General features: G+C 48.0%; 1 protein-coding gene across 3 annotated transcripts; it reads left to right on the plus strand.

Moving 5' to 3' along the window:
* The first annotated feature begins 435 nt into the window (after positions 1-435).
* kbtbd13b (kelch repeat and BTB domain containing 13b) lies at positions 436-20,732 on the plus strand. Of its 3 annotated transcripts, none has more exons than XR_002841329.2 (2): positions 436-561; positions 8,462-8,880. XR_002841329.2 is itself a non-coding variant. In XM_023837845.2 (2 exons), the coding sequence occupies exon 2, from the start codon at positions 19,007-19,009 to the stop codon at positions 20,459-20,461; it is 1,455 nt and encodes a 484-aa protein (XP_023693613.2). In that variant the 5' UTR covers positions 5,548-5,826; positions 17,867-19,006; the 3' UTR covers positions 20,462-20,732. The 3 variants fall into 3 exon arrangements, 1 of the variants encoding a protein (XP_023693613.2); XR_002841328.2 differs by lacking the exon at positions 436-561 and adding an exon at positions 5,548-5,826; XM_023837845.2 differs by lacking the exons at positions 436-561; positions 8,462-8,880 and adding exons at positions 5,548-5,826; positions 17,867-20,732.
* The last annotated feature ends 475 nt before the right edge of the window (positions 20,733-21,207 follow it).

Consider the following 21,207-nt stretch of genomic DNA (forward strand, 5'->3'; position numbering starts at 1 on the left):
GCGGCGCACAGTGATCTCACAGCGACGGCCAATGACGATGCACCATGCCTGGGGAAGAGGGTGCGAGGGAGGACACAGATGGAGACAGAGCAGAGAGGCTTTGCAGCCTTACTGTCACTCTGCCCCATAAGAACCTCTTCCCTTGTGCCCAGAGCCCCAACTTGCATAAACACCACAGCAGGAAGTCCCCCCCCCCACTTACCCCACACCACAAGGCCTGTTTCATCTCCCGAATGCCCTGAGGTTCGCGTGTACATACACTGTAGCGCTGAATGCTAACATCAGCACTACCACGGGGATGTTTATTCGTAACAGATTTCCTTGAACGCTTGCATTTTATGTCAAAGCGGAAGGACAGAACACGCCCAAGGGCTCAGATAACAGCCATAATAACACGGGTTTCTTGATGATTTTTCTGAAAATGAGCTCCTGCCCCTTGCAGCAGGAGCACTGCGCAGTGCTTTGAGTGTTTTGGTGCTTGGTAAAGTGAGGAGCCCCTTCCCGCCTTAAAGATCAACCATTCAAAACCTCGTTCGGAAAACTGTGGCTTGTGAGATCATAGTAAGTATACGTTAATAGAACAAAATTTCTTTTTTTAAAAATCTGCTATCGTGCCTTACTATTCTGGCAAGTATTATATATCTGCGATATGAATACCGGGCTGGATTAATGGTGTGGGTGCAAGGCCTTCTGGAGAACTGAGGCAATGGAGATATGGGAGGGAAATTATTTCAGCCAATTTAGTCCGAAAGGACTGAGGACAGCACTTCTGTAGTGGAGAAAGATGATGCCCTTTGACCTCTCCATGTGAGGGATCCTATTGGCTGGCTGCACTGATGGGCTTTGTGCCATTTGTGCCCAGTGTGTGTGTGTGTGTGTGTGTGGGGGGGGGGTGGGGGGGGGAGGGTATTCTACCAGGCTTGCTCTGTCATCGTTGCACGCTACTGGGGGTGGGGGCTTAGCATTTCCGTTTTCAGAGATTTAGTTCCTAAATATTCACATGGGGGTCATTTTTTATTCATTGCAAGAGGCGACAGGCTGAACTCATGTTGGGGCCTGGCTGTGTTGTCCTGGGTGATGAAGCACAGTCATGTTACACCCAGAGGTCATCCAGCTCCACTCCTTCACAGATGACCGGCTTCGGTGAATCGGACAATACCGGCACTGTCCACACCGCAGGCGCTCTCAATCCTCCCTGTGTCGGTCCTCATTTAGGCCCTGATGCCATCTGGGGGAGGAAATAATTATGCCCCATGTCACATCAAGAAAATTGAAAGCTCCTTAGCCACGTGGAGCGGGGTGGGGGGGGGTGGGGGCCGATGTGTTTCAGGGGCTCGTATGGATTTGCGACCCCTGGCTTGGTCGTAAAAAACCCGGCTGCTAAATCTCTGCGCGATGACACACTGACGATGCAGATAGGACGGACTGCTGGCATATAAAATCGAGAACGATGCCATGCAGCAATGAGAGTTAATTACAGAACGGTAGCGTCAGCGACAAGAGCCTACAAACAGCGTTAGCTAATTACATACCATTAGGCATTGCATAATCAGCAGTTAGACAAATGGGACGCCTTCTTCAAGAAGTGTCCAAGCCCTGTGCCGTAATCAAAACACAACTAAACAAGCCTGTCAGTCTTATTCAATAACAGCTTATGCAATCAGTCACCTGGCTTTCGACTACGCAGCTGCTTTTGACAGTATAAACATTAATGGCTTTCTTTATAGCACACGGCTAATCGCTATATTATACATGAAGGACCTGAATGATACGCTTTTTTAAAAGGTATTTGAAATTAATTAATAATGAGTTAATTAAAATAGGGCTTCAGTTCAGCGTAGCGCCTTTATGTCTGAGAGCTTCGGGCGTACCCCCTAACTCTCAAAAAGGAATTCTCCGGAAAAAATTCCTACAAAATCCCATATGTCATACAAATACCTGCTAACTCACCGCTCAAATTTGTATCAGGGTTCTTTTGAGGGAGAAACATGCGGCCTAAAAATGTATTACAATGAATTTTTTATTACGACAAAAAACTATATATTTTTTTGCTTTTCCGTAGTGCTGTGTCAGTGAGCAACGCTGATGTCCTGCTGTTTCTCCATCACACCCCTGCAGTAAGGGGGGGTATTTCTGGTATTATGACAGCTCAATGGGGAAATTTCTTCTTAGCATTGGGCAAGCAAAAATCACCTAATGGTTTCCATGGCAACGTGCTCCTTGGAAAATCTTCTGTCAGGTGACATGATCCTTCATGTGAGAGTCTTTCATGTGAAGGTCAAACGCAGCCCAGAGGCCCTTCCTGGACCTGTCTTTACTGGCTACTGGGTGAACTTCTGCTAAAACCAGTGGGACACATGGTACCCAAGCACAGGTTCTCAAACCGGGTGCATCTACAACCGAAGACATAAGCATAAGGAAAAAGGAAGAGTGAACAGGGTGTGATTTAATACATGGCAAAAGACAATTTTACGCCAAATCAGACGACTGCTCTGGAGTCTACACTAGAGTGGAGAGTATTTCTAAAGGAAGGTAACAGTGGCATCTCTGTTTTTGGACTCTTGTATTGTGTGGAATATTTGAGCAGTACTTAAATATGCGTGCCATTACCCAGAAACCATTGCCCCAAACACATGAAAAGTATGTCTACTTGAATTTGTTTACTACACTGTTTAAAGGTTGATATCTCTCAACCACATCAAGGTGGATGCTGTCACATTATATATGATTTTATTTTATTTTATTTTATTGTTTTATTTTTCCCTTCATGCAGTTAATGTCTCATTTCACTCCAGAGGATGCAGACATTAGCAGTGAGAAAAGCTGAAATGTATTTTTAGAGTAATTTCCAGTGAGGTAATTACCCGGGCTTTGAGGGAGCCGTACAGGTTGGCATGGAAACCATGGAGTCCCCCTCCCCAGCTGTTAGAACATCTGTGGGAGCCCCTCCACCCATTTTCCCACAAACACACACACGTGCGTGTGTGTGCGTGCACGTGTGCACATTAAAATGTGTCCGTCCGTCCCTTTTCAACAGCTCATATTAAACTCAGGAAATATAAGTTGTAAAACATGATATCCTAACGAACACACCATTCCTTCCATATATCTGGTTGAACCTATCCCTTGTTATTTATAGTTTTGCTTATAGAGTGTGATGGGTTAAATCAGAATGTTGAGATTGCGGAGTTGACTTAAATGTGGATTATATGGATACAGGCTTTTCGGAACGTTTGATGTGGCATCCAGCAGCATTCGTCCCATTAAAGGTCATTCAAGGAGAAATTAAAAATGTATCTATTGTACAGAAAAGGCTAATTTTGGGATCATTGAACTCCACTAATCTTGGGGATGTGGTAGTCTATAAATAAGATGTAACACGTAGTGGCTGTAACACGTATATCAATGGAAAGTCAAAACTGATGGAGTACATGAAGGACATAAACAACCAGCCTGACGTTTATCATACAGATTGTAACTGCAGCAGACTTTCCCTGTCCCTTCAGTGTTCCTTGTTGTGATTGGTCCCTCGTGATACGTCCGCTCCGCTGATTGGCCACTCTGTTTCACTTTCCTTGCTTCTGGAGGCTGATTAGGATAACGCATTCGCCGTTATCAAAAGTTTCCGTTAATGGGAACAGGGACAGCTTGACACGAAGGTTAATTTATCAGTCACTTCTGCTTGTGTATATTTTCCACTGTTTTTCAGCTGGGCTGTTTGAAGCTTGAGTTTTCCACATTTTGCTGTTTTCTGTGGCATTCCATTGTCCTCAGAAAGCAATGAAACAGAGAGGGAACTTCAAGGGATTAGTGTAAAACATGTCCTTAGCCTTTTTAAGGAGATGGAAGAGGGAAGCGTGGTGTGTCTTTCAAATAACACCGGATGCTGGACAAATTTTGCCTATCGATCGAGGCTATAAAAAGCACTTTCTCACGAGAGGCTCGCAGAATCGCCCACGACATGATAACTTCGCGTACAGCTGACAGTTATCGGTGTGACCTTTAGCTTAGCGCTAACCGAATACGACTCCCTCTCCCCAGTGTGTGTTTTTCCCAGGCTCCTTGGGTAATTTGCCTCTCGCCTTTGGCAACGTATACCTCAAGTGCTTTGGGGGGGGGGGGGGGGCTTGCTATAAGAGTGGGAAGGTGCTCTCACCGGCTAGGTCACTGAACAGGGCGCTGTATCAAAGACAGCTTTGCAAACATGATTTGTTTAGTCTTGCCACATTACAGATTTTTTTTTTCCAAATCTTTTGATCCCAATGTACAATAGCTACAGAGCAACCTTTCATTTCTTTAAGAGTGGTACACAAGTTGTGATAACCATCAGGTTCATATTCTGACCCCGCTCTCGTGATAGAGCATGTTGCAGTTTTGTTGTGCAGGAGCTCTGATATTGTTTTGTCTCACTGGTGCAGAGCATTTGTTAGAGAGTGGAATTTTTCCTGCCCTTAGGATGAAGATCATCATCACCATCATCATCAGCCCCGATTCCGTCAGCATGACGCAGTTCCTCAGTGGGTGGTTAGGACGACCCCCCTCCATGAATCTGAGACTCCTTCAGCAATTCTCCATTAATGAACTTTGATGGCATCTGCAGCATAAACATAGTTGGCTGTGTGACTCCCCCGGTGATTGTATGACTGCCTGCGCACTTTTCCACTGGCGATGCTCAGAAAGAAAAAAAAACATTCAAAATGTACCGAATCCCCTCACACTAATAATTACGTGGCAGTCATGATGTGTAAACAGAGAATGATGATTAACCTTGAACCTTGAAACCCCTCCCCCCTGGGTGCAAAGTCAGGGCTACCAGACACCGGCATGAAGGATGGGGTAGAGAGGGCTTGGTACCGGGCATGTCCTCGTCCGAGAGGATGAGGCTGCACTGACTGAATAGACACATGATCCCACCGTGAAGTGCACACTGTTAGAAACTCGCCAGCATGGTCAATCTGCTCTGCAAAGGATCGCGTTCCCTAGCACTCTGATGCTGTAAGGAGATGCATGAGGCTACTGTGAGGCACAAACACAGACACAAAGCTTAGCTTTTGGTTCAGTGAGTACAAGTGGCAGTTTGCACATTTAGCCATTTTCATCCAATGCTGAATTAGCTAAGTGTTTTCATCACAACGGCGGTATCTCTTCTGTCACTTTAGTGCACTGTTTCGGGGGAGGGGCACACCCAGATTGCATGTAAATCTCCCCTCCCCATTAAACAAAACCATGACATACTTCAATGTCAGCTCTGTGCTCTTGTTTGACAGATCTCGCTCAGACCTGTGCTTCTCGGTCATTCTGCCGCTGATTCATTACTTTAGTGTCACTGGGGCCAACCCGCTCTGAGGCACGCTCCGGGCCAGGAGGGGCAAAACTCTACTTGTCAGATTTTGCAGTTCGAACCTAAGAATTACCGAGTCATACGTTTTCCCCACATGTGAAAAGCAACATGCCTGTTCAGACCAGCCGTTAACAAAGTGGCATATTCCCATTTACGTAATCATTCATTTGCATCCGACCCGGAAACACTGGCTCCGTTACCCACACGAGTTCCTGTTCTGCAGGGGAACTTCAGTCCGCTGAAGTTAAAACTGATTCCTGCAAAGGAGCAGTTTTTGTGACACAGAAAAAAGTGTGAACTCAAATAACCTATAAATGTAAATAAGCGTCTACGCTGTGATAATTTGCTAGCTGTTTTAAGCTGAGTTTACAGTTTTCCAGCTACGCCTGGCTTCTCTGGGGCTTATCTTCGCCGATATTGCGTTACATACTCCGGTGCTGGTGCACCACTCTGCGTGACCTACATAGTGAAGGAGCTCAGCTCAGGTAATCTGCATTGATTTAATTAACTTCACATTAAACTGCCTTTCGGGGTCAGAATGAAAATTGGGCCAAGTACAGATTATGCCTCTGAGATCAGGGAAGATGGCCGAACGCTTTAAATTGTTTAACCTGGGCTGTTCTCCGTAATGGTGCATTTCCCGGAACATCCTTTGTCAGATTCCCATTAAGGAGAGCGAAAAGCAGGACTGCATTCATAACATGAAACTTTGTCTGAGTAAACCCAATTATCTGCATGTTAGTCCAAATTAAAAAAAGGAAGAATATGTTAAATGTCATCAGTGGAATGACTGTATGAAAACATGGGTACATCCTTTGGTCATCCTGTACATTCTGGCCGCTCTCTGCTATATAGTGTAGTGCTGTTTGTCTATTCTGCTCCGTGCATGAATGTAGGTGTTGTTGAAGTTGTATGTTGGCTCACTGTTGAGAGATTTTACTGCAGAAAACGCATCAAAGTGAGTTGTGCTGCTGGTAGACACTTCAATTCTAAATCATGAGTTGGACCATAGCCATCACATTCAGACATTCAGAAGGAGGTGATTAACGTATGGTGATGACTGACTGGTGTGTGGGCTCCCAGTGATGCTACTATGCCACACTTTTTAGAGGAGTCTTGCAGGCTTGGGTGCTGTTTTCACCACTGGCCTGTGTGTGTGTGTGTGTGTGTGTGTGTGTGTGAGACGGCACTTTTTTTCCACACACTACAGGCCTCATTTTTTCGTTTTTACCGGCTAATCTCTGCGGCGATACCTCGCACGGCCTGTGCTCGCGTGTTAAGGTCGCCGTTTTAACGAGGTCTGACATTTACACACGTCGCTAGGAGTGTTTAAAGAAAACAGTGGTGCAACCAAAATAAATACAGGAACAGATGAGGGGGAGGGCCGGCGAACGTCATAGCGCCACACGTGTGTAAAGGCGTGGGGTGGGGTGGGGTGGGGGGCATCAGGGCCAAGTTCCAGAACGGTCACGGGTGGGGGAACGGCGGCGTTTTATAGACCACACATTCTGTCGCTGGAGCATTTCTGGGAACGGGGGGAGTGAGCCATTGGCGTGAAAAGTCTCCCCATGGCCTCGGCTGACCTTGACTTTCCCTTGTGACCGTTAAAAGAGCAGGTGACCAAGCTGACCACAATATTCCTGTGACAATGAAAGCAGCAGGTGACCAGGCCGACCTTGGCATTCCCGTGCCCCCGTTAAAGGGGCAGGTCGCCATGGCGATCCTGTGTCCCCATACAGGAACTCGTATCCACACACCTCCGTCTCCAGGGCCAATGGACTGAAAAGCGTCAGTCGGTTTTCGCAGGTTCTGAAGTGTCCACATTACTGAAAGAGGGCAAACAGGATCCCTGAAAACGTACATTCCGGTGTGAAACACAGAGCAAAAAAAAAACACTATTAATAATTACTGTCGCAATGAGAAGCGAACAATCTGTTACCTCGGGTACTCCTCTACACATCTAATACCACAGGTTACTTTGTAACATTTATCTCCTTTTATGATTGACGTGGTCTTTGAAAACTTGAACTTTGTGTCAGTCATCAGAAGAAAATGAGGAACACATTAGCGTGCAGACTGAGCAGCACTCTGTGTTCCAAGGCTGGCACTGTGTCTACCACCGTCCAAACCCTAATAGCCTGGATGGTCCCGCGGCTTGGGGGGCTATTTCGGGAAAGACTTTATTCTGATTTCCCTTTGAAAAGAGAGAAAAAAGTGCTTCTAAATATATTGTGCCTTTGTGCAGCACAGTGAGAATTTTTTCCACCGAAGGGCTCTGAGAGTTTGACCTGACACTGGGCCAACGCCGAATCCTTTTCTGTGATTATGATGTTTTTCTAAGAGTGCAAACGCTGTTTGCTGAGTGTGTGTATTTTTAGGGGTGCGTGTGGGTGTGTTGCTGCATCTTGTGTATTTGCTGTGAGCTTTTTCGCCGTTAGTGCGTCAGTGAAGGCGCCTTAGACTCTGACATCCATGTCTGAATCCTGTTCATTTTACTGCCTCTGGGTAGAGAGGAACGTGGTAGATTAAACTATGAGGGATATTTTGGGTAAAAGACTTTCCGGAGAACTGTTTGTCTCCCTGAAGCTCCTCATTTGGCTCTAGAGGAAGTTGGATGACCAGCAAGACCCAGCTTTGTCCCTCAGGACTTTGGAACATTTGGGATACTTTCTCCAGTCCTGGCATCTTTTCATCTCATCCACAATGTGTGCCTGCTAACCTTCCACCACGCCTGTCCCTCCACTCCAGCTCGTCCTTCTCGTCCCCTTCCAGCTTCATCTCGCAGCCGCTTGTCCTCACACCTCTGTCTCGTGTTTGGGTCTCATTCCTGGGCTTCTGGGGAAGCGTCGTCCCGTCGGCTTCATCTTGGCGGTAATAGTAGCGTGCTCTAGGAACGGCTGAAGGTGTCTCCTTATTCTGGCGGAGCAGCAGTGTGACCCCCAGGCTGCGGGAGCTTTCAGGCAGGGTCTGCTGGCTGTGAACGATACCAGCTTTTGTTTTTTTTTGCCAGATTGTGCTTCGGGTTGAGTAATCCTAACCGATGAAATTTCGGGTAATGAAACAATGAATATTAATAGTCATGAATAGACATTTTTCACTAGTCTCCATTGTTTCATGCAGAGACATGCAATTCAAGGTGCACCTGATGCAGCTGCAATACCTCCAGGGACCCCAGGTACCGTGGAGACACAACCCTGGCTAAACAACAGCAAATCCCAGCCAACCGCTGTCCGAATGACGACCCTCAGCCTGCAGCCCTGCGACACGCCTGGAGAGAAGTAGTCCAGACAGCAAGTCGGACACGGCGTCACCTTCCCGTGCAGGACAGCAGCGTCACAGCGCGTCTGCATGACATCACCGCTGGAAGCTGTCCAGGAGGCTGCAGGGCCGACTCCCACGGGAGGGAGCTGCAGGAACAGGGCCAGCTCTTAGTATAATGTAAAATGTCAGAGCTGCACTGCTTACAAAGAAGAACTTACTATAACCTTTGCGGAATTATTAATGAGTGAATGAGTGTGTGTGTGTATTTATATGTAGTCAGGTAGTGATAGTATTACTATGCAGTTTATATATTTATATATATATATATAATGCATATTTGTGTATATATATTTGTACATATATGAATATACTTACAATACAAATCATACACATTTCATGTATCTGTTCCATACACATATTCGGGCAGATGTCTCTCCAGAGTCTTTTTCATCTGGTTGGTCGTACTTCTCCTCTCCACCTGTTGAGGGATTGGCTGACAGGTCACTGGAACCCTGGAGGATTGTGGGGCAGCTCTGTGAGCGGGGGCACATTCGAGACCAGAGCCGGCGAGAGGGCGGGGGGCCAATCCCAGGCCTATAATAAAGATTCCTGCCGGGACCGTAGAGGCGACCACATATGGCAAGGCATGCTGGGAGAAAAACCGTGTGTCACCGAGCCACAGAGGCAGCCTGTAGTTACAGGCCGCTCATTTGCCTTGAAAAATATTTCGGAGCGATCAATTATCTGAAATGTCAGCTTCAGCACTGTGTTTACTGAATGTGCTCTTTTCCACTGTGTGGTAGATGCAGTGTGATTCTCTGTGATCGTCTCACAGCCTTGTGTCACTTAGAACCCGAACACAGTGTGGGGATCATTCCCAAATCCCTTTCAAGCTAGATCATACTTTAATTAAAGAACCTGTTCAGTTTCTCTCATTGACATTTATTTCAGATAATTATTCTGAATAGCCATAATGTTGTGAGAATATGAGACTCACATTATCAAATGCATCTGGAATGTGTTTAAATTTTAGTTTGTTTTAGTCGTTTATCAATACTAATCTTTGAGGCATTTCATTAGATTTTTTAATAAATATGTATATATATGGTTTTTAGATATAGATTCCCAGAGGAGGATCGACTCAGAGGTGTAACATGAGGGGCGCCGTATTATCCCTCCTGGTGATAAAAGGAACAGCCCCCGCTCAACTCCTGGCGGACTCATCACTTCATAATTTATTCAGACAGAAACAGGCTCCAAATGACTTTTGGTGTCAGTACAGGGGCGTTGTCGTCCGTGAGAAACTTGTAGGGCAGCATATTTTAAGATTTAGAGGTCAAACTTTATTCGTTCCCATGGAGAAACTGGCTAGTTTTCACACATCCCAGCTCTCCATGACAGACACACATGTACATACAGGCCAGAGAAAGTTATTTGGGGTCAGAGAGCACGGGTCTGCCAGCAGCCCTGGGGCAACTGCGGTTAAGCTTAAGGTTCTTGCCTAACCAGGTGCTTTCTGGAGGTAGGCACTGATATCATGTTGACCCAACCTCCACCTCCACCCCAAACGGAGTAGACCGGCCTTGAAGCAGGATGAACACCTGATCGTAACAGCGAGCGCATGTTCTAACCTTCATGCCCGGGAGCTCGAGGGCTCGTGGAGGATTGCTCTGACCTCAGCTCTTCAGGAGCTTGCTTACCATTATGGACAATGATGCTGCTTGAAATGAGTTCTCAGCTTGATTATGTATTTATCAGGGGCTGTGTTGAGTTGAACTGTCCACAAACATCATCTAGGTATTCCCTAGGTATTCAGATTCCCTGCTTTCCCCTCATAAGGCCTAGTTGCTAAGCATGTGGACGCTTCTTAGCATTCACGCAAAGTTCTTCAGGTAGATGTATGTGTGTGGTGTTTTTTTTTTTGTCTTTTAGCATTTAGCGTATGTCTTGGCTGGATGCTGTTAGTTCCCCAGCTGGCTTGGCAGCTGGCTACTTATTTTCCGGTCTTTCCTGTCTCCGTTTGACGCAGGTGTGGCTGCGTGTTTGTCCATGCGCTGGAGGAACGTTTCATAACGGCACTTTGCCCCTGAGGCAGGTGTTTGGGTGTCAACACTCACGAGAAGCTGTCATCGCTAACCCCTGGTTCCAACCTTTATGCTTCACTGTCAGGAAAGCAGAAAATTGAAACGCTTTTTCAGTCCCACGCCTGTGGAGATAAATATAAATAGCCAACGATCACCCAGGTCTGCCTCGGATGAAACATTATTGTGGATCCTAGCCTCATAGCTAGGGTCTGGCCAAACTGTAAATTCAGTACTCATCACCGGCATTCCGCTAAGATGAAGTATCTTTCAGTGACAAAAGCGTGCGTCTTGCTCCTAAACCCACTCTTGCCGCAGCAAAATGGATTTTTATCACAGAAAGGCTTCTTTCCAAAAATGAAACTCAAACTCAGGGCTTTGGGGGTTCTGAGAAGGGTTTGTAATGGGAATACAAAGAACCCAGCTCATTAGATAATTAATGTGCAGAGGATTGACTGCGGTTGTGGTACACCCCGTCTAATCCCTTTTGGTTCCCACCAGAAGGGCTGGTGAAATTTTGGTTCCCAGCAGAAGAACTTATCTCCTATTTCAGGACACAGTTTTCACGTTTGACCTCAGAGTGTTCCTCACTCTGGACCAGCAGGGCCTGAGAACAGTAGGTCGTCTTTGGTTTGTTTAACAAGGAGCAAAGCTTTGTCTAGGAATGAAGCCAGAATGTAAAGGTCAGCATCCCACAATCTCAGGTCTTTCATTTTTCAGTGGTGAGGTACACAACAACAGACAGGCTAAGATCCAAGATTTGGCTTTTTAAAATCTGTTCAGGCAAGTAGCACGACACAAAAAAACAAACAACAAAAAGAAACCTGGCCTCTGAAAATGGTGGCTGATTTTCTCGACCTGTACAAGACCGATTTCCTTTATGAACTCAAGAATTCCTGTGGTAGGCCTCACCACTAAAGCAATATCAGAAACACTTGTGTTTCTGAGGTCTCAACTCTGAGCGGCTGTTTCTTCTGGAATGATCCACAGCGTTCCACCTGTGAGGAGTTAGGAGATCAAAGGGGGCCAGATGCCGGGGAGGGAGGGGCTTTGGCCCAGCTGTGAGCTCCGCTACTCTTTGTTATTGTTTTGACTGAGAAACCTGCTCATGTGACCAGGAGTATTATGTCTGGGCGCTGAGGAATTTAGGTCAGCAAGGCTTCACGTAGCTGGTGAAAACTGTCCTCCTTAATTCCCACACGTGTATGACACGTATATCCTTCCCTCTACTGAGGGTTAAGACACTGCTGTAGAACTCCTAGCATGTGTCTTTCAGATTATGAAGTCATAACGCTCTGCTTTTCTTCTCCAGGAGAGACAGGAGACCCGAAACAGGCGCCGTGCCCGGCACTTCACGCCACACGGATAGACCAAATGTGGTTCCCCTCCGTTTAGGAACAGTGTAGGCGATGTGTGTGGGCGGTCTCTGCTAGAGGTCCGCGTGACGATTGTGTGAGCTTTGCCGGAAATTTTGTGAATGAATTCTCATTAGAATTCCACAAGGCATCAGTGACCTTCCTCCGTTTCACAGTAGTACATTAAGGGCACCCAGCGAGCCTCGCTTTAAATCCTCCAGCAGATTCAGCTTAAGTAATCAGTGCTCTCTTCACACCACAGTAAACCAGTGGGACTCGGCAAGTCCGCACTGTGAACCCTGAAACAGTGCCAGCTCTTCAGAGTCGGAATGCTGTGATGCTGGCCTGTGGGATTCACGCTCATGATTATTCTGCCACTGGGGCACGTTCCCCGAACGAAAGCAACGAGGGGACTATTTGAGGGACACTGTCTGCGTCGTGAAAGTGTCCCATAGGAAAATTAAATTCGCTGTGGTAGCTCCAGCTTACCTATTCAGCTCACAATCGACGGCCAATCTGCCGGCGTTCACCCATCCCCAGCATCTGGGACTTCCTGTTCAAACCCCCCCCCCCCCATCCCTGCCTCCCCAGGCTTCTCCTCATGCTCAGGAGTCTCATTTCATCTGTCAGATAGAGATTCACTAAATTCACTAAAATTCAATTCAGCTTAGTTTTCTATAGCATCTTTCTCAGCATAGTCACCCCAAGGTGCATCGTAAGTCTTTGTCAGACTGTTCCGTAAGATAGGGACTCGATTACTGGAGAATTTTATCATCAACAGCTCTTTAATTTAAATGAGGGGCTACAAAAAGACACGCTTTCTACAATCAGCAAGAGGAATTGTACCTATTAATCAGCTCCGTTTTATAAGCAATTGACCTCTCAATGCCATGTAAGTGAGCAGAAGCACTATAATGGGAAAACGGGGGGGTAGTCTCTGCTGGTCTGTGCACCTGGCCGGTGACAATGGTGACGTGATACAGTCATTAGCCTTCTGACGCTGTTGAGAATGATTATCCAAGGTGAAAACCTGGTAAGGTGACAGGTACAGACAGGTCAGTGCAGGACTCCAACACAATGGGGTGGTTAATGCCATCAAAAGTAACGCTAAGATCTAAGGGTTTTGTTGTGTTTCCTACATCAGAGGATGACAATAAGTCATTCACAGCTCGGGTTCGAGCTGTTTCTATGCTGCGGTCAGAAGTGAAGCCAGACTGAATTTTTTTCAAGGGTCAGTTCAAAACATGATGATTTTTTTTCTTACAATAGTTTTAAAATGCCTGCACAGTTAGATATTGTGTATCAATTTTGATCTTTTAAAAGCAAGCAAAAGAATCACAGTGTTATCCTTCAATTAAGTCCATTCTATTTTATTTTAATTTGAATGGCTGATGCCTTTTGAAAAGCGCAGTGGAGTTTCAGCTGGTGGGGGCCCTGGACCTCGGCTTAAAAGCTTAGGGCTTTGAGCTGCATGGGGGCAGGCTGGCCTTGCACGTCAGTCACACTGCCCGCATGCCCGTGAGCAGTAAATACCTCACATGAATTAGCCGTGGAGTCACATCGGTCAGTCTATGAATAGCCAGAATTCCCAAAAGCAATTCAATTCACTACGGTTACAGTCTTCATTTTTTGTACATAGGAGTGATTAAAACAAAGGCAAAAATTAGCGTTTTGATGTTGACATAATCATTTAGTGGATCTGCACCCCCAGCTGTGTATGTTAGAAATTTAAGTCATCCTGAAATTAAAGACACAACTTTAATTACACAGAACCTTTCTGAAGGTCCCCTGAAATGCATGCACTATACAAAGTCCCCATTGCTCTTCAGAGACATCTGATCTCACCCTGTTTTCCAACTGGTGGGTGAGGACATGGCCACTTTCCCTCACGGTCAGTCAGATCAAATTACCTGTTCTCCTGGTATTAGGATAGATCAAATACTACTGAGTAAGGATACACCCTCATAAACCCTGTAACTCCACTGGCATACAGGTATATGAAGTCACATTCTCCCTATTGGTGGGTCAGAACACACCCTCATAAGCCCTGTTTCCCTGTTGGTGGGTCAGGACACACCCAAATGCACCCTGTGACCCTGACGGTGAGTCTGCTAGAACATAGTCCGTCTCTCTTTGGTAGGTCAGCTCTTCCACCTTCCATTATTTCCGACCTTAATACCTCTTCTTCTTGATGGGTCATAATATACGTCCAGATCTCAGCCCCCTCCCATGTTGCACCCCATTGTTTATTACATCTCGGGTTCACTCAAATTCCAGGAAAGTTAATCATCAACCAGTACCCACCTCAGTGACAGCCTGAGCCATACAGAATTCCCACAACCACCATGTCTGAGGCTGCACCTCAATTGCAAGGCCTGTGGGACTCCAGAGGCAGCTGACAGCTACCGGCAGGCCAAGCGGGGTGCGGCTTCGGCGGTCGCTGAGGCAAAAACTCGGGTGTGGGAGGAGTTTGGTGAGGCCATGGAAAACGACTTCCGGACGGCTTCAAGGAGATTCTGGTCCACCATCCGGTGGCTCCGGGTGGGAAAGAGGTGCGACATCAACACTGTTTATGGTGGGGATGGGGTGCTGCTGACCTCTACTTGGGACATTTTGGGTCGGTGGAGGGAGTACTTCAAAGACCTCCTCAACCCCTCCGACACGCATTTCGACGTGGAGCAGAGTTTGGGGACTTGGGGGTGGACTCCCCTATCTCTGGGACGGAAGTCACTGAGGTGGTTAAAAGCTCCTCAGTGGCCGGGCCCCGGGGGTGGATGAGATCCGCCCGGAGTTTCTTAAGGCTCTGGATGCTGTGGGGCTGTCCTGGTTGACACGAATCTGCAGCATCGCGTGGACATCGGGGGCAGTGCCTCTGGACTGGCAGACCGGGGTGGTGATCCCCCTCTTTAAGAAGGGGGACCGGAGGGTGTGCTCCAACTATAGGGGGATCACACTCCTCAGCCTCCCTGGTAAGGTCTATTTGGGGGTTCTGGAGAGGAGGGTCTGTCGGATAGTCAAACCTCGGATTCAGGAGGAGAAGTGTGGTTTTTGCCCTGGCCGTGGAACAGTGGACCAGCTCTATACTCTCAGCAGGGTTTTGGAGGGTTCATGGGAGTTTGCCCAACCAGTCTACATGTGCTTTGTGGACTTGGAGAAGACATTCGACCACGTCCCTCGGGGAGTCCTGTGGGGGGTTCTCCGGGAGTATGGGGTGCCGGGCTTCCTTATAAGGGCTGTTCGGTCCCTATATGACCGGTGCCAGAGCCTGGTCCGCATGGGCGGCAATAATTTGGACTCGTTTCCGGTGAGGGTTGGACTCCGTCAGGGCTGCCCTTTGTCACCGATTCTGTTCATAGTTTTTATGGACAGAATATCTAGGCGCAGCCAGGGCGTTGAGGGTGTCCGGTTTGGTGACCTCAGGATTAGGTCTCTGTTTTTTGCAGATGATGTGGTTCTATTGACTTCATCGGACCGTGACCTTCGGTTCCCACTGGAGCAGTTCGCAGCCGAGTGTGAAGTGGCTGGGATGAGAATCAGCACCTCCAAATCCGAGACCATGGTCCTAAGCCCTGCCTCTCTGTCCCTGTTGTCTCTCTGTCCCTGTTGTCTCTCTGTCCCTGTTGTCTCTCTGTCCCTGTTGTTTCTGTCTCTCTGTCCCTGTTGTTTCCCTGTCCATTGTTTCTCTCTCTCTCTCTGGTTTTTCCATATGCTGTCTGAGTCTAATGAGAGTTTGTCAGCATATTATTTTCCACGCTCCACAATGCTGCAGAAAAAATTCCTACAAGGAAAAAAACAATCGAAAATAGTGAGCCCTTAAACAAATAGCTTCTCTTTTGTTAAATGTTCCTGTAGGGTTTGTGACATATGTCATGATTCACAGACCGTGAGCCATGCTGCACAGTGAAGCGTCGTGTTCTTTTGTGTCCCCATGTGGTGCCCATGGAGATCATGGAACAAGCGTGAGGCGGGGAGGGACGGGGCCCCTCCCTCTCCGGTGGACATAACCCCTCCCCCCCGCCCCGGTCAGCAGGCAGTGCAGATAATCTGGCTCACGGTCTGCCTGCAATCTGACTCAGCTTTTGTAACATATCACGAAGCAGCTAATTTCAGCCGGCTCCCTTGCTATCTCCTTTTTCTGCTCTCCCTCTCTCGTTCCATCTTCCTTCCCGCCACTCACTCACTCTCTCGCTTGCTCTCTCCTCTACCTTGCTCTTACACATCAGTGAAATCACACATAAACCAGGGAGCTGTCCAGCCGGCAGGAGAAGCATGGTGGTAAAATTAGAGGCTCCTGAGAGGAAGGCGATGGTGGTTGGGGCTCCGCCCCCTGACCTGTAGCTCTGCCCCCTGGCGTTCTGCTCCGCCCCCTGACCTGTAGCCCCGCCCCCTGACTTGCAGTTCCGCTGTCTGCACATTTATCAGTCCCTGATATATAGCTAAACTCAAGGTCCATGTCACATGTCACCAACTGTTGTCCCGCTCTCTGCCTGGAGTTCTCAATCCAGCCCCCTCCCCCTACACCTGTGTCTCCCCCGAGTGAGGCATTCTTTCCAATATACAAATGCCTGGTGGTTCCGTGGGGGGTTTCACCAGCTGACCTATTGGCTTTTTTATATATAGACCCTGCAGAGACCACAGGTCTGGCTGGCAATCCTCCCTCCTCTCTGTTCTTGCAAAACTCCCCCCACCCCACAAACACTGCCCCCGTTTAGAGCCTGAATGATGCCTCTGCAGAGAATGTGACATTATCCCTGCCTCTCTAGCTAAGATGTCTTTCAGTCAGTACATTCCCTTCCTAAGAACAGGCACAGCAGAAGGTGACTGATATGCAATAATTTTATTTTTTTTTAGTGTGTGTGTGGTCAATATTCTGGAATATTCAAGGTCAATATTCTATCAGTGTTCCAAAGACTTAAATGTCCACATGACCAGAGGGTCAAGTTACACTCCTTTCATGTGAATGATTGAACTTTTAATCGTCATATTGGCCTAAAGGATAATAGGCAATCAAATTAATATGTTACTGATCCATCAAAATATTATGTTCGTTAAGGTTAGGGGTTATGTAGCCTGTCCCTCGGATTTATTCGGGGCCGGGGGGGGTGCGTTAAAAACTTTATTTATGGAAGGCAGAATGTTTGAACAGACTTGTGAAATATGACGGCGATGAGTAAGCATTTGTCATGTTTACAGTCCCTAAGGCATGCCTCAGTAGATGAATTTCTTACACAACATTGCCATTTCATAACGTGTTGTCATCCAGCTTAAAGCATGCAGGCCGCACAAGCTCCCTAGGAGTCAAGCAGACCAGTGAGGATTTTCGTTTGCAGCCTGACCCCAAATCCTGTCCGAAACCCCCTGGTCGGCAGCCAAAACCCCCCAACCCCCACCCCCCCCACCCCCCCTCCATGTGATGACGGCAGAGATTACATGCCGCTTAAGCGAGCCGGAGGAGCAGAGTTCAGCATGACTCTGCAGAGTTCAGGATGACTCTGTAGAGTTCAGGATGACTCTGCCCCAGTAGGGAATCTCCTGAAGGCTTGTTTACATACAGCTGAAAATGTCATCTGACAGGCTGGAGTCCTGGTCTTGCTTCTGCTTTACCTTCCTGATCTCTCCCTGCATCTAGGGGGCCCCAGAGTTCCAATCCCCCCCCCCCCCCAGCCCTAGACTACATACGTGGCAAGTGTGAAAAATGAGGCGGACGTGGTTTTCTTTGATCTGAATAAGCACCATGGGGGTAGGCATTATCTCAGCGAGAAAGATCTTCAAAGATCATCCATGATTCAGCAGTGATTCAGACAGATATTTTCTCCCCTTGTCTCCAGGCCATTTCCGATGCTCCGGGTTGTCGGCTGTTCCCGTCCTGGGAGAAATCCTCAGCTGTGTCGCTATGGAAACCTCCGTCTGCACCGACGGGGGCCGCCACGCCGTCTGGGTGACTCAAGCTATTTGCCTTCTGTAATTACGGCTCTGTTACGGGCTAACGAGGTGCATTTCACACCGTGCAGGATTTCCACATGGAGATGTGTGGAAGGGGACTTAGCCCTGTTGTGCTCGCGCCGTGTTGCAAAATGGTAAATTACTTGTGACTGACTCCTGAGTGACTCTCGCCCAGACCTCTGTCCAGGAGACCACCGCGAGCAAATGCTCCTTGTGAAGAGCGGCTGGGAGAATGTCTGTGTGTTTCATTGGGGGTCATGGCAGTGGAGTCAGCACTGCGCCCCCTGCAGGTGTAACCATGCAGCTGCGAGCAGTCGGAGCGGCAGCACAGTCAGTGGCTCGGTCTTCCTTACGAACGTGCTCCGTAACGACCACAGCGAGAAGGCGCGGTATAAGCTAGTCGGCTAAAGTGAACCATCAGAAAAATTTGAGGGACTGAAACTGAAACCGCAAATACCTAGGAAAAAATTCAAAAATATCTGTTTTTCATATTTGCATTTCCACATCAATAATTCTATAATCAATAGTCTGCTAAATCACTGCAGTGCATATATGTGATTATTTTTTTATGTTTGTGATGTCATTGAAAAATGTTACGATGAACGGAATATAAAGAACACATCCGGACACATTCCATGTGTCCGAAATGGAATCCCATTGGATTAATGGCAACTTTAAAATTTCCACAAAACGCAAGGAACATAAATGGAAAACATCAGTTATTGTTTCCTGACTTGCAGCTTAGATGGGATGTGTTTGTCCTGCAGGTATGTTTTTATTTTATTGTAGCACTCGTGTCCCCTGTGCTGCTGCTATATATAGCCAGGTCTATTTTTACACCGCGGCTGTGAAAAGAAGCTGCTGGTGTTACTGCCAGCCTGGCTACTTCGTGGCAGCACGGTTTGTGTCTGGAACAGCGTTGGCCTCATTGCGAGGAAAGAGCGGGAGACATTCCAAGAAGGCACTAGGAACCAGTGCCAGATTACCGGCCCCATTTCCGCAGGTTCCACACCAGCAGCGACACGATGGAGCCAGGCAGCTGTCATGACCCAGAGCCGGAAACGGACGAGGCTAACGGCCGTTCACCACAGGACGCCCGGGAGGCCGAGCTGAAGGTACGGGTGAACGGGAGTGTTTTCGTCGTGGCGAAAGCGATCCTGACCGAGCGTTGCGAGTACTTCCGAGCGCTATTCCAGTCAGGAATGAGGGAATGTCTGCAAGAGGAGATTCACGTCCGGGGGCTCAGCCCCGGGGGCTTCTCCGTCATGCTGGACGTCCTGGGAGGAGATCGGCCCATCTTGGGTGCCGACAGGTTGGTCCAAGCCATCGAATGCGCTGCATTCCTGCAGGTGGAGATGCTCACCAGACACCTCATCAACATCCTGAATTCGGACAACTGTCTGCTGGTGTACCACGCCGCCGCGGAGTACGGCTTGCTAGAGCTCTTCCATAGCGCTGCGCTGTTCATCCGAGACATGTACCAGGACCTGGAGGAGGACACTAGGTGTCTTCCAGCGGAGCTCCTCGAGTATGTAGAGTCTCTCTCTCCCCAGGTGTTTGTCGCCGTGGGAACGCACTCCAGCTCCAACTTCCAGGAGTTGCCGCACGCTGCCACCAGGACCATCTGCTATTTGGACGAGGACGAGAAGGACTGGAAAGTCCTCACGCGGCTACCCAACGAGGCCAGCACCTCCATGGCAGGAGTGGCAGTGCTTAATAACAAGCTATACATCGTCGGCGGTGTCCACAGCGTCCACAAGCAGGTCGTGGACTCCTGCTTCTGCTACGACCCCATGGCAGATGCGTGGAGCGCGCTAGCTGGGCCTCGGCAGCCGAGATACAACTTCACGCTGGTGGGACAAGAGGATCGCCTCTACGCCATCGGTGGAGAGTATGAGAGGATGGTGATGTCATCGGTGGAGAAGTTCAACGTCTCCACTGGCTCATGGTCTTTCATTACGCACCTGCCCCGACCCGCGGCCGGCATGGCCTGCACCAAGACCATGAACAGGATATTTGTGTGCCTGTGGAAGCCCATGGAGACGACAGAGATCTATGAGTACCTCCCCAGCAGGGATGTGTGGAATCTGACCACGACACTCATTCGAAACCAGAGCTATGGGCACTGCATGGTAGCACACAGGGACAACCTCTATGTCATGCGCAACGGGCCCTCAGACGACTTCCTGCGGTGCGTGATGGACTGCTATAACCTCACCTCGGGCCAGTGGACAGCCCTGCCCGGCCTCTACGCCAACAGCAAGGGTGCTCTGTTCACGGCTGTGGTGCGAGGGGACTCGGTCTTCACAGTGAACCGAGCTCTCACGTTGGAGTACTCCATCGAGGGCAGCAAGTGGAAGCCAAAACGGGAAATAAAGGGTTTTCCGCGCAGCGGCTCCATGTGGACCTTCCTACTAAGACTTCCAAAGACTTCGCAGAACGTCTCCACCCTGGACGACCTCGATGAAAGGACGTCGTGACTGGGCAGGACTCCCTGGGCTCATCGGTGCCATGACGATGAGCAGGGGGAAGGTGATTGGCTATCAGACATGCATGAGCACATGTCACTGAATATTCACATGGAATTGGTCACACCATAGAAACTCAGTGAGTCCCCCAAGAGCTCTCAGGTTTCACTGCCACATTGAAAAAGTCATGACATCTTATCAGGTCTTAGTTCTCCAAAAATCAATGGCTTCTCGATGACAGGCCCAATACGTCATAAAATAAAGGAATTAACATTCTAACAAATTTCTAAAGGTTTTAGTCTTTTGTTTATAACTCTGTACCCCGTTGTACCTTCAGCTTTCATTTTTGAAAGTGGAATTGATTTCTTCCGGTTTTCTCCAGCCAAGCATGGAAACAGGAGTGCATTTCAGAGACAGACGATCACAGGAATATCAGTCTCTCCTAACCACAGCATGAGTAATGTTCATGTTTTGTTCTGCTGTAGTGTCGTAGCAAACAGGATGTTTTTGTTTTCCAGCCTTGCGTACATTGTGCAGATAATTACTTACATGTCTAATCAACTACTTGGAAGGCAGGGCGTTCTTTTTACTGTAAAGAACTAAAATTTACTTGCCAAATATATCTGCTTTCATCGAGACAGCGATGTAAACATCTTTAATGAGTTACGGTATAAGAAGTCTGCAACACCTGTAAACCTTGACACGCCCTAAAAATTAGATGATGTAATCCTTCAGACACGCGGTGCCGGAATAGAAAA

This window comes from Paramormyrops kingsleyae, chromosome 3, assembly GCF_048594095.1.
Source record: "Paramormyrops kingsleyae isolate MSU_618 chromosome 3, PKINGS_0.4, whole genome shotgun sequence".
Classification (NCBI taxonomy): domain Eukaryota; kingdom Metazoa; phylum Chordata; class Actinopteri; order Osteoglossiformes; family Mormyridae; genus Paramormyrops; species Paramormyrops kingsleyae.